The 14,471-nt window shown below is 42.3% G+C and overlaps 1 protein-coding gene across 2 annotated transcripts in view; it reads left to right on the top strand.

Moving 5' to 3' along the window:
- GLRA2 (glycine receptor alpha 2) overlaps positions 1-6,093 on the top strand; it is a 175,645-nt gene extending 169,552 nt beyond the window's left edge. For both annotated transcript variants that reach the window (XM_074983351.1, XM_074983352.1), the window contains exon 9: positions 5,756-6,093. In XM_074983351.1, the coding sequence (XP_074839452.1) occupies positions 5,756-6,034 (279 nt within the window). In that variant the 3' untranslated portion in view covers positions 6,035-6,093. The remainder of the gene's footprint in view (positions 1-5,755) is intronic.
- The last annotated feature ends 8,378 nt before the right edge of the window (positions 6,094-14,471 follow it).

Genomic DNA, 14,471 nt, shown 5'->3' on the forward strand with positions numbered 1-14,471 from the left:
TATGCTTTATTCATCGGGTGCAGAAGGGGAATAACCCCCAGATCGAAATAATGTGGATGCATTCTTCTGCTATGTATATCCAGAGGCAACCCAATGCGAGATTCCCATGGATATGTTAACCAGACAACTCTGGTGTACATCACAAATGAACTGGCAGACCTGTTATGCAACCTGGTAATGAAGTTGTAAGAATGACTATGCTGGGTTAGATTAAAGGCCCATCTAGCCTGGTATCCTGTCTTCCAACAATGGCCAGTGGCAGGTGCTTTAGAGGCAATGAATTATCCAGGCGTTATTGCTCTGACAGACTTTAATACCCAGAAAGGTAATACTCAGTCAGTCATTCTTGCACCACACAGGAGCATGGACATTTTGGTTCTTCAGGCAACTCATTCAGGATTTGACCATCACACGTGCTGAACATGTAGAGCGCACAGGAACTATGACTTATACTGTTTTGTCCCCTCCTACTGACAAGTGTCGAGGCTTTCCCTTTATCTCATCTTGTACATGAATTGTTCACGTTAGCCAACTGCTGAAGAGCCAGAGATGCTGGGAGTATCTACACTGCCTTAGGGGCCATACTGCCCAGCTGTAGCACCACTGTTCTGGTACATGGATTAAATATCAAAACCACCAGCTGGCTATACCCATCACACCAGTCTCTCTTCTCGAACAGAGCCCACCCAGATTCACTTCTCCAAGAGGAAGGTAAAGAGAAAGCTCTCTACCCCAGTCCCAAATTTCCACTACAGTGTCTGCGGTACCTCAGGGGGAGCCACATCAGTGCCTAGCAGTAGATCACAGAAATACCTGATCACAAGCTGAGAACTAGTTAATACAACATTGATTTCAAATTATTAACACCTGCCCAAGAAACAGATTATTTTATTTGTGAAAACACTGAGCTGAGTTCGCTGTTCTCTTTGTACAGTATTTATAGCTGACATCTCTCTAGAAAATACACTCAATTAACAGTCCAACATCACCTGAGAGATGATCTGGATGGCCTAATGAGTCTTCCTCATCTCTTCACTTCCTCACGTTAACAGTAGGACCCAGACCTGTGACCAGAGCTTTAAGTAAGCAGAGATTTCAGGACTAGGCCTCAGAGGAGGCATTATTGAAATCTGTGGTACTTTTCATTCAAAAAGTGAGTTTTGTACTGGGGCGGGGAAAGGAAATCAGGAGAGTTAATGTTCCTGAAATATATTCTTGTATGTCCCACTCAAGGTCTAATTCAGTGGGATCTAACACTTTTAAAACAAAAGCGGATCCCATTCACGAAGAAGAAAACATTAAGCAAAACATGTAGGAACACCCCTCCCCCACCTACACTTCTCAGTATACTCCATTTCCTTTACCAAAATAATTCTGCAGCTAGCATCTAAGATACAAGAAGAAAATATAAGTGCATTAGGAAATAGATCCTTTGCCATATTTTCAATGTTATTGTCCTAGCACTAACCAAATATACAGTAAACTCCTGAATTACATGGGGGTCGGGCAGGGTTGCATTCCTGCAACCCCTGCATAACTCACATTTTCACGCAAGTCAGGGGGGAGATTGGAACCATGCTGCTGCTTGGTTCCCAGATCCCTGCCACTTGCAGACCTGGGAAACTGAGCGGCCCACCAGGGCTGGGCAGTTTCCTGGCTGTTTCTCCCTACCTTCCCCCACCTGCACAGCTGTTCAGGCTGACAGCCATGCGGCCGGGAGAACGCAGGGAGAAGGGGCTGCAGAGCAGCATTAAGTTGTGCTTAACTCATGTTAAAGCAAGTTAACGCAACTTGAAGTCGCGTATGTAGTTTAGTGTATTTAATTTCCACAGTACAATTCTTCTGAAAATCTGGGAAAGAACTGCTAAGGGCCACGGCACATCAATCTTGCTGTGTATTTCTTTTTCATCTATTATGCAAGTTATAGCTCTCCACACTAACAAAAGTACAGGTCCTTCCCTCCTGACTGTCTTAGTTCCATAAGAGGACATAAATTTAAGAAGAATATATGACAGGGCAACTGTCACATTTCATTTCCACATCACAGAGTCCATTTCTGAATGTGTCTTGGCCACAGTACAGGATGTAAGCCAACAGCTGTTTTTTCTTTGATGCAGATTGTGTCCATTTATTACTCAAGTGAGAAATTTGGGCATATTCTTAGACCATAGCCAGTGAAAATGGCAGCAATTTTTGGTCTGTACCTTGCTAGGAAGGTGGAGACTGTTTCACTCAGCTCTGGCCAGTGTTCTCTGTAATGTGCATGCTTGTGTGGCCACCCAGGAGATATTTAAATGCCACCCAGCTAGGCTTTTTGGTTTCTACTGCTGGTGCCCATTCACACATGCCTTGGTGCACATAAAAAGTTTATTCTGCACATGGATGGAAAAAAATCTACACAGGGATGGGAAAGATTCCAGGGAACATTGTCTCTCTATTACCCATACTTTCATTACATCTAGTTTGGATAGCAGCCATGTTGTGAACTAAGCTAATCTTGCATTCATTTAGCAGTTGAAGCAAGTTCACTTGTGAAATGAGCACTTGACACGGACACATTATCTTCCGCAATGAAGGTTTGTTGGATTCCACCTGGAAATTGATAGATTTTTAATTTATAAAGCCATAAATAATTTGGGACTTAACTATATGAGGCCTTATCTACACATGCACTTGAACTGGATTAATTAAGCCTATTTAAAACCAAACAACTGTGGTTAAACTAGTGCAAGTTTATGGTTAGCTCTGACCTGAGAAGCTGGTTTTCTGTTTCTGGCATACAACTGCATTGAGAAGCTTGCACATTCAATTTGGAATTCATTTCTTCTCTTGAGCTGATATAGCCTGGGTCTGTTAGGCTATATCTACATGACAGCCTCAACTTGAAATAAGCATGCAAGTTGTGCTATGCAAATTGCATAGCTTATTTCAAGTCAGTTTCAAAATAAGCTATTTTGGCACGTGTTACTATCTAAATGGTTCCACATGTCGAAATAAAGTGCTATTTTGTGGCATCCTTACTCCTCCCACTCTGAGGTGTACAGGCATGTTGAAATAGCATGCCCATTTTTTTGAAAAATATTGTAAAATGACATGTGCGTTGTGTAGATGCAAGGCAGCTATTTCAGGATACTGCAGTATCCCGAAATAGCTCCCGCCGTGAAGACGTAGCCTTGATGTTCAAGTCACACAGCAAAGGCCACTGTTTTGGGAAGAGCTAAATAAAGTGTGTGAGATGGAGAGATTAGCAGATGGGAGTACAAAAGATTGGGAAATTGGATTATGTTTCCTTCAGAAGCACTTGGTTTATTGGGACTGTTAATATTTCTGTTTCTGTTTTATTATGATGGATATTGTTTTACATTTTATCAAGGCACCTTGAAACTAGTGTGTTTTTAATAAGTAAGATAACGATACCTCTTCTCTCCCCCACAACTTCCCTTGTGCTGTTGGGTCAGAATAATTTATCATGCAACATAGACAAACCAGTTTGGCAGCTGTTGTAAGAACATATTGCTGCTTGCTGGTGCTGCAGAAAAATATGTGTAAACCTTAAGTATTTTTAAACATTACTGGAAAAGCTATTTTTAAAAAAAAACAAAACCAAACGAATAAAGGTAATAGTACTGTATTCCCGCTGCATAGCATTTTCTTTCTTTGATACCCTACACATGTGAAAATGCAAGAAGTCCTGTGGCACCTTATAGACTAACAAACAAGTGGATCTTTGCCCACAAAAGCTTATGCTTCAAAATATCTGTTAGTCTATAAGGTGCCACAGGACTTCGTGTTATTTTTGCAGATACAGACTATCATGGCTACCTCTCTGATACATGAAAATGACTTATTCCTTACAAGTCATGATGTAGGTGTTTATTATGATAGTCCTTTTCCAGACAAGAAAAATTGCATACAGGGGCTAGAAATCGGCATAGTGTTACAATAGTATAAATTGGAAATGACTCCCGGGGTGTTACCCTGGATTTACAGTAGTGTAAGGTCAGAATCAGACCTGGAGCGCTGAACTGATTTGTGCAGCAACACACAACAAGGCAGTGGCGGAGTTAGGACTAGAACTCTAGAATCTCACAGTGTTGTGCTCTGTCCGACAGACTGTAATCCCCCCTGCACCCCCCAGCAAAGCTATCTCACAAACTACAGAATGTCTGTATGAAAACAAATACTTGTGCTAACACAGCTGCTGCAAATCTGCTACCCTTTAATCATCTTCTGCGTCCTGCGTTTGTTTTTTGTCTACTATGCGAGTGACACAGAAAACTCTGCCGGCGATGGATCTCCCTGTGCTGTAGCAGGGTTTAGAAATGTCATTAACTAACGCAAGAGAAGCACCATGCCCATAACTCTTGTCTGAGCAGTGTCACCTTTAAGCACTTTATTTCTAATAGCTAGTAGGAGCAGAACTTTTACCTTTTTAGCTTTTCCCAGAAGGACTGACAATTGTACACGAATAAATTGCAATAAGAGCAAAACATATCACTTTCACACTGCTGATGATTTGAGGTGAAAGGGACTCAAGTGGTAACAAGCCCTGTGTTAATATACATCTAATATAGAGATGTGAATATATATATATATATATATATATAATTATGGCAGTCTTCAAACCAAAGTACTTGGCTATCCATGGCGGTATTGTTATCTTCACTTCTTTTACCTTCACTCACTACAATTTCTTTTATCATGGGCTCGTGATGCATTGTTATTTGCTCGCCTCAGTATATAAGCTGTAAGGTAAGTAAAGCAAGGTTGATGATACAGAGTGATACAGATGGGTAAACCTCCCCTGGCGAAGAGAGAGTGTAGTTATCAAGCTTTGTGCCAGCTGTGGATGTGGCCCATTGCTTTTTTTGCAATGCCTTGCCCTGTATTGCCATCAGAAGGCTGAGGGTGAGACAGAGACATGAGAGAGTGTCCTGCACTTGTGAGCCTGAGGAGAGCCTGTTTAAAAATCATCAGTGAAACATTTGTCCACAAAAAGTGGAGTAATGACAACAGTGAAATAAATATAGCACAACAGGTTATGGGTTCTGAGTGCTTTTCCAGCTGTTACTGAGTAGTCCTGTCCTCAGCCAAATCAAATTGTAACCTAGGGCTGCTTTGGAGCTTGATTTTCATCTCAAGCAGACTGCAGGAGAACAGCGTCTCTTTTCTGGTGTTTTTGAATCCTTCATGGAGGCTGCCAGTAACTTTAGCTCAAACATTATGATTGTATTGGTTTGGCAGAATGGTCATGAAAATTTACCAGGTCAGGTACAACAAGAAGTCCTGTGGCCCCTTTTCGACTAACAGATATTTTGGAGCATAAGCTTTTGTGGACAAAGACCCACTTTGTTAAATGCATGCATCTGACACAGCAGGTCTTTGCCCACGAAAGCTTATACCCCAAAATATCTGTTAGTCTATAAGAGGCCACAGGACAGACTTCTTGTTGTTTTTTAAGACACAGACTAACTCAGCTACCCTTCTGATACAGGTCAGGTACAAAGTCATCACCCAGTTATCAGAACGATGATAACAGGCATAATATTTACTCACCTGACAAAAAACATTATCCAGCTTGAGGCAAGTGAACCAGTGGAATGTTGTAAGGCAGTGTTATATGAACTCATATCACAAACCCCCAAAGTTTGTCTGCTGGTTCGTTAAGAAGCTAGGCAGCACACCTTGATGCAACCACCATAACTGTATTCTGCAGACAGTTGAATCTCTCTTATTTCTGTCCTTTATTCTCCAGGAAGATGATGTCACCCGTGACAGTCGATTCAACTTCAGTGGTTATGGAATGGGTCATTGTCTCCAGGTCAAAGATGGCACCACAGTCAAGGCCACACCTCCAAACCCTCCTGTGGCACCACCCAAGGATTCAGAGTCCATCAAAAAGAAGTTTGTTGACCGTGCAAAACGGATTGATACAATTTCCCGGGCTGCATTCCCACTAGCTTTCCTCATTTTCAACATCTTCTACTGGATTACGTACAAAATTATACGGCATGAGGATATTCACAAGAAATAGGCGGCTCTCTGGAGTTCAGGGACCTTCCAGCCAAAGCTATTTGCTTGTAAATAAACAGTGAGTCTTTCCGTCATTTGGACTGAGGAATTTTTTTCACCCATGCTACTGAAGAGAATAAGACAAAAATGGAACAGAAGAAGCATAGGCAAAAAGTGACCGATTGCAAAACCAAGATGCAGTAGGACCGTGCAATAAAGGTCCCTTTACATACACTCAATATTGTTCTTCCAGATTCTGCATTGATCAGACATTCTTAAACAGGGCCAAATTTTACCCAACCATATCACAAATGTATTGAAAATAAATAAAAACCACTGAGCAACATGAAACACCGACTATGGGACTGTAATTGCTAGAGTACAGTGAGTTAAAAGAGGACCAAACTTATTCAGGATAATGCTGCCTTTCTATCTGAAATATGTCTACTGAGCTACATTCCATAAAATGTCTGTAGTTAGCAGTTCACCAAGAAGTCCTTTTGTGCATTGTAACTTATTTTTACTAACAGGGAAGAATGATTTATACTTTAATATCCTTGTAGGTGTACATTTTAAAATTATCTTGCTTTATTAGAAGTGCAGTTTTGGGGTCAAACTTGTGTATTGTGCTATTTATTTGACAGCTGACACTCACAGAAACCAGTTAAACTGCCTATTTTGGTTTTGTTCTAAGAGAGTGCACTTACTTCATTTAATTTCTGCTGTTTTTACATGCAACTTGAGGTGCCAAACTGTATTTTTCCTATTGTGCTACCCTGTACCACACTATTTATTAAAAACTTGTTTCCTAGCTGGTGTAGCTCAGTTTAGCGTTGACTTTCTGTTACTGCTCTCCTTGTAGCTGCGATTGATAGCTCTGTAGGTAAACACAACTTGTTTACAGACCTCTAATTTGTATCTTTACTCAAAGTGGCTACCATTTTAAATATCATTGACTAACCTAAGAATTTTAAAACTGTACTGTGATTTTCATAACCTGTTACCTTTTGGTGCCAGAGCTACGTGGTTCAAATACTTGCTACATGTTTTAAAGTAGAAAAAAATAAAAATGGAAATAAAAAGGTATTTTTGCTTACACAGACAAAAGACAAACCTTAAGATAAAACATAACAAGAGCATTAAAATTTTACACTTGCTGTAAGAGCATTTATTAAAAAAGTTATTTGTTCAATTTCAATAAAGCTAAGTGTGCTACTGATTTTTCTTTGCTTTTCAAGCTCCTTTTTCATTGGGGGTTATGCAATTAGTATTCAAAGCCCGATTCTTGGTTGTTACAGCAGCAGAAAATTGACTGACAGCATCACCTGGGGGAACTCTTGCAAAGCCTGACTTTGTCCCTCCTGAACTCCCCTACCTCACGTGAGGAAGCACTCCAGGGCAGGCTCGGAGGTGAGAATGAATCTTAACACAAGGGCAGCAATCTTGTTCTGGTAAGCAGAGCCTTGAGGGCTTTTATCCACCAGCACAAGTTAAATCAGCCCTGAAGTACCTTTGAGGAAAAGGGTGCCACCCCTGGCAGACCCCTGAATTGCAGGTTAGGAAAGGAGGGAAGGGCAACCTTTGGGCCTAATAACCTGTCGCCTTTGCGAAAACAATACTGAGCTACAAGTCAAAAGCCTCTTGGCTCTAATTCTCTCCTAAGTGGTCTTAATGGTTCTGTGGTCTTCACAACCTTTATCAACTAAGGCCTCACATACCCTATTTTAAGGGAAGTGCCTACCACTTGAACAAGTAAGACAGCAGAAGTTTGCACATGGCCAGTGCAGGGATGCTGACAATAGAAGCCAGCTCGCTCACAGGACAGAGTGAGGCCACACGGCCCACCAGACGAAATGGCCCACATTGTGAACTTGTGTAACCCACAGTCACAATAAGGCTCTTAGTACCCCTCAAGTGGCAAGGCTACATAGAAAGGTTACTAAGTCTGCTACAGCCCCCCTGACTAATAAGCAATAATTTTTTAGATCAAGTAGTGGAAGCTCATGCTCAGAGATAACAACGTTTATTCATTACAGCCAACCCAAACAAGGATGTTGTTACACTTAGCTACTCCCTGGCTAACTCAAACACACCTGTGTTCCTAGAGCCAGGAAGAGAACCCAGGAATCCTGATGACCAGCACTCTAGTTCACAAGTCATGTAACTCAATGATAAACTGGATTGTGTTGTCTTCTTCTGCAACACTACAATCATCGGTCTTGCCCACCAGATGCTCCTATGGTTGAAGAGGGAGAGGTCTTTGTTACCTAGCTAATGGCTGTGGCTTCAAACCTAACGGATGAATCACTGGGATAAAAATATGTATATGAAGGGAAGGACGCCAGCATAATTGACAATTCCGGGGCTATTTGCTGGCAGTACGTGCTGGTAATGCATACAAGAACCTCCTTGCCAGGGTTACCGCAGCTGGGACTCCAGTGGGGCTCTGCATCTCAGCTGGGTCCCAGCCACAGGGCTGCCCAAGCCCCTGCTGACCCTACAGCAGCACAGGGACTGGGAGGCTGCTGTGGAGCTGGGAGCCAGAGCCCCGGCACCCTATGATGGAGCAAGGCTGGGAGCCAGAGACCCCCTTTGCCCCGCAGCAGCAGGAGCTGGGCGCTGGAGCCCCCACTGCCCCTCCAGTATCCCCAGTCGTGGGTACCCAGCACAGGGATGCAGGGAGCGAGGCAAGAAGCTGACGTGCCAGCTCTTCATTTTTCACAAAAAAAGCACTGAACTATTCTAGTTAGCGGTGAATGAAGATGCAGTATTGCGTTTATTTCTTTTATTGTCCCTGTAGTGTTTAACTCCCATTTCCTGAAATATGTCTTTATAAGAACTAACTGGGACACAAATTATAGGGATAGCTTAAAAACACTGAAGATGACCTCCTGGCCCCACTGAATTCAATGGCAGTTTTGCCATTTGATGAGGATCAGGATTTCACCGTGCCAGCAATGGACGGGATGTTGTTTGTATGTGCAGAGGGGAAGACCCTGCCTATGCAAAAAGGTGAGAACTTTAACAAACTTGTCTTTCCAGAAGATGCGCTCCAATCTCGAAGGTGTAGCGGTGGATGTCTCAAAACATCTTAAAGGAGCTTTGAAGCCTGTTAGAGACTAATTTGGCAACCTGTTCAATTTAGTTGAGATTAAAAATTATTCTCACTGAGAGAAGGTTCGGTGGTCCCTATGTGAGATGAATTTGGTGGGTCTCAGGTCCAGCTCATGCAGCACAAGATTACCAACACACTTAGACTAACTGACTGTTAGCAGTTGCTAAAAAATTTTGTAGCAGATGGTCTGAAGATCAGAGAAGAACCTTGTTTTTCTGTTGCCCTGTAAATAAGCCAAGGTCTTTGTTTGTTAGAGCTATACTAGATGTACAATTTTTTAAAGACAAAGTTTACGGCTATAGGAAAATTGCAAACACAAATTAACCTATTAACTAATTTATATATACAGCACGTCACAGGTAGCAGCACAAAACGTCGGCTGTGGTTAGGTCTGAGGAGGGAAGGACAGCAGCCTGTTCTGTGTACGCCTCACCTCTCCCACACCAGAGAAAATAAAACCCAAGCTTTTACTTACAAAGTTCTTGGTAACAGAATAGCAAAACAGAAGATGAACCACAAAAAATAGACCACACTGACAAAAAGTAGAACAACAAGTGTGTCAGAAGACTGGCCTAACAATGAAACAATGGCGGCTCAGCATCAGGAACTCTCACAGGAAATTGTGCTCAGAAAAATGATGTCCACACAGTTAGCCCTGAGTTGTGGGGAATATTAAAAGTCTCTCAAAGGCTGTCTTTGAAATGAATGCTTATCTGGGGGGAAATCAAACTAAAAAAAATTATGCTGCCAAAGGGCAGCTTCTTTTAAAGGCACATATGGAGAAAACTGAAGAGAAACAAGAGGATTTTGAGACTAGGTCCCAAAGGAGTAACCTTCATATATTAAGCCTAGCAGAGGGGGAGGCAAGGGGAAGGGAGCCAATGACCTTGCTGCAAAAACTGCTCCCTGCCTTGTTAAAGCTGCAGAGGCACATGTGCCTCCGATTGAGACAGAGAGTACCACATTAAGATAAGGATATCAAGACAAACGAAGCCCATGATATTTAAGCTACTCACTGTGACAAAATGATGATAATGAATGCAGACTTCCCGACAGAGCTTAATGAAAAGGGAGCAGCATTCTGCTGCCTGAAGAAAAGCTTCAAAGGAACTGACGTCACATAAGTAAGGCTCAGGGTCTGTTAACGAGGGGTGGAGAATTCGTGTATTCTGGGACTTTCCAGGACCTCCATGACTTGTGCAATGACTGGTGTGAATAGCCTGAGGGCTGTCTGAGCAGCTCGGGCAGCCCCGTGACCAGCCGCACCAGCTGCTGCTGGGGCAGTCTTGGGCCACGCACTCCTCATGCTTCCAGCAGCTGCAGAGTTTCCAGCCACTGAGCTCCCTCCTCCAGCAACAGCAGGAGTCCCAGGCTGTGCACTGCCACTGCCCCCCACAGCACCCGTGACATCCCATGGGTCACTGCCTACCCCAGAAAACCCATTACACCCCCAGCCACCCCTGGGTCACCACCTACCCTAGTACACCCAAGATTTAGTCAGGGGTATATAGCACAAGTCATAGATTGGTCATAGACTGTGAAATTTTGTTTACTGCCCACGTCCTGCCCATTACTTCTACTAAAAATACCCATGACTACAACATAGCCTTTCACGTGAGCTGTTATGTGTTCTGATATTTCACACTGGACTTGGGTGAACCTACTAAGTCCTTTTGGTGACCAGAAGTGCTTCACTAACAGAGTCCAGGTGCTCTCAAGAACATGCGAATGTCTAGTCAATTTAAATTTGGTAATTGATTTGTGGGCAAAAAAAAGAGACCTGTATTTTTAACTCCTAATGAAGCAATTCAGCTCTTTCAATCCTATAGAAAAAGAGAGCAGTCTTTTAAAAGCCCACAAAACCTGGAAGAAGGTTGGAAAACATGCGGATAATAATGCATAGGTTTTTCTTCCTGCCCCCTTTTCTTCCTCTTTCTTCCATTTTCTTCATTCTGCAAGACAACCTCGAAAGCTGCTGGGTTACATTGTACAAAAAACAGGGCAGACTGATCTCGGCGTCTCAGTCACGAGTTAGGGACATAGTTGTGCTGTCCTAGGAGATGCTCCAAAAAGAAATTATACTTCCAAGGCTATGTCTGCACTAGCCCAAAACTTCTTTCGAAGTTTACTAATGAAGTACTGAAATACATATTCAGCGCCTCATTAGCATGCGGGTGGCCGCGGCATGTCGAAATTGACGTGGCTCGCCGCTGCGCAGCTCGTCCAGATGGGGCTCCTTTTCGAAAGGACCCCGAAAACTTCGAAGTCCCTTTATTCCCATCTGCTTATAGGAATAAGGGGACTTCAAAGTAGGCGGAGTCCTTTCGAAAAGGAGCCCCATCGGGACGAGCCACGCGGCGGCGAGCCACGTCAATTTCGAAGCGCTGTGGCCGCCTGCATGCTAATGAAGCGCTGAATATGCATTTCAGCACTTCATTAGTAAACTTTGAAATGGCCATTTTCGTGGCCATTTCGAAGTTTGGGGCTAGTGTAGACACGGCCCTTGAGCTTTGTGCAAAACTACTGTTGGCATCAGTGGGAAATGTGGTGTAGTGTAAGCCTGGTGTGTCAAGCTCAGTGTACATAGTGCCTCAAAATACAGGGGAAGAGGTAGCTCAGTGGTCTGAGGATTAGCCTGCTAAACTGAGGGTGGTGAGCTCAGTCCTGGAGGGGACCATTTAGGGAGCTAGGGCAAATAAAAGGAAACATGAGGGATGGTGCTTGACCCTACCAAGAGGGAAGGGGACTGGACTCAACAACCTCCCAAGGTCCCCTTAAGTTCCATGAGATGTGTACTTCCACCTGTTGATATTATTACAGCATCCTTAAATATGGAATTTGACCTTTCTCCACAGAATGAGTTTACTACTGTGGGCTTAAGTTATAACATTACACTCACCACATAAAGAGTAGATAGAAATGATGGAACCAGCATCCTCATCAACCTGGTTCAAGAAGTTTTACAAATCTCTTTTTGCTAATAACAGTTATTCTAAGAGGGTTGGTTTGAACACCTCCTGCACACATTTCACTTCAGTGCACTCACTGAGACTCAGGTGCATCAGATAGGTTTATAATACTTGGGGAGAAGGAAAAGGTCACACAGGACCCAAACACAGGAATAACACCTGGTGCAGATGACTTTCTAGCTGATATTTTTAAAAACATTCTGAGCACAGCTGGTATGAATCAGACAATGGATTCACAGCAATTTCTCAGAAAGCAAACCTGTCATGTGGCATGAGAAAGGAATTTTGATTTCACTCATTTAAAGTGAAAAGATAATGCCGAGCCTAGCTTTGGCAATTTCTGATCCATCTCCTTCCTGCAAATGGCAAGTAAGGATGTCCAGGAAATTAGCAACATGGCTCAGATAAATTATTTCTACCTTTATACAGAAGGACCAAGCAGGGTTTGTCAAAGGAAGGTTTGAGGCAGATGACACCTACAAAAATATTTCACTTAATATTCCAGGCGCTAACTGTCAAGAAATCAATCTGTAGCCTTATCTTCTTTATGCTGAAAAGGCCTTTGAGAGGGCTGAATGACTATTTGATGGCAGTGCAAAGCAATTCTGAATGCAGTCCAGCCCTACAGAACTGGCTACAGAGCCTGTAAAGCGCTGTGCTTGAATCAGTCTTAATGAATGGTTCTATGTCATAGTTACCCCAGCTATAGAGTGGAAAGCAGCAAGGATGCAATGCGAATAAAACAGCGCCCAAAATTAAAAGGCAGGCAGAAGACATTTTACATAATCTGGCTACCTCACTTCCCCACTTAATGGAGTTAGTTGAAAATTCTGGAGGTATGTCAAAAGTCCATATCAAAAGGAAGTCACACTTAATGGTTATATTCAGACAACCAGGAGCAATACAGTATTAACATCTATCTTTCTATATTTGGAAGCAGACTAGAAAAACAGGAATAAAGTTGTGGATGCAGCTTTTTTCTCATGCACTTCAATTTACATGACAATAACATGGAAATAAACAAAGATACAGAAAGACGTTGCAGGTACCCATGTATTACTGAGCAGCAGGAAAACAGACAAACTGAATATAAGTCTTAAAATTATTTGCAACCTGGGATTTTTGCAAATGAAAATTATTGCTAACATTTTCAAACAATTAAAAATCATTTAATACCGTGAATGGGAAAATAAAAATCCTCTTCTCTCATTCTTTTTTCCCCGGGGTCAAAATAAGGCTGTCTGGCAGAAGAGTCAGTCTTACCACACTTGTACATATTTCCATAACTGTGCTCTCAAAAAGTGGGGTTTTATTTTTTTTATTTGTTTTTAACTAGTAATTTGCTCCAGTTTTCCAGTAAATAAAAATATGTTCCTTAAAGTATCGGCAACCCTAAATGTTCTTCCATAGCCCACCAGACTAGCAGTTTCACTGCCTATGAATCCAGTTTTCAGCACATTCTGAGGTGACCTCAAATGCATCAAGAACATCGCCAATTTCAAACTAGCTAGTTTGCTTCTAATATTTGAATGGAAATAGCTGCTCTTTCCACTTTAATTTCAGACAACTTGTAAAAACTATTGGAAAAACAAAGTATATTACAGGTTGAACCTCTTGGGACCTGACTGGTGCCAAATCAGACAACTTGCCAAACCATGGGAGGTCAATATTGTCTAGCAGCATTACCAACACTTCCACTGCTTACTGGGCTCTTAGGAGATATTCAGGGTAAATTACAGCTAAATAATGGCACAGAACACTGAGAGCCAGGACTGGTGGCTGTAAACAAACTTTATGGGACTACTGGAAACTCAGCCACACCCAAGGTAAGTGGCCAGCTGGCTAACTAAAATCAAGCCAGACCACAGTAGCTGCTAGACCAGAGAGTGCCAGACTAGGAAGGTTCAACCTGTAGTCAGGAAAAAATAATCATCCTATCTGCACAGAATAAATCTCATTGTCCTTTATCACCTAGCTTTTGTATCAACAGTTACACAAGTTTATTAATACATGAATACAAAAGCAATGGCCTATGTCAACTGGAGACAGCATGGTCTGGTAGATACAGATTAGGTTTCAAAAAAGCTGAATTCTCTTCTCTCATCTGCTGTCACTTTGAGTCACTTTATTTCTTTGTGCTTTTTCCCCAAATAACTCTAATTCTCCTGTCTATTTAGAAAGTAAGCAACTTGGGGCAGGAATTGTCTCTTACAATGTATCCATATAGTGCCTAGCACAGTGGGTCCCTGATTTTGGTGGAAGACATTCGGAACTACTCCGAAACAAACAACATTCTCCAAGGGCCTGATGCAAACCGCACTGAAATCAATGGCAGTCTTTTGACTTGACTAGGTTTTAGGTCAATCCCTAATAAG

Source organism: Carettochelys insculpta, chromosome 1 (assembly GCF_033958435.1).
Source record: "Carettochelys insculpta isolate YL-2023 chromosome 1, ASM3395843v1, whole genome shotgun sequence".
NCBI lineage: Eukaryota > Metazoa > Chordata > Testudines > Carettochelyidae > Carettochelys > Carettochelys insculpta.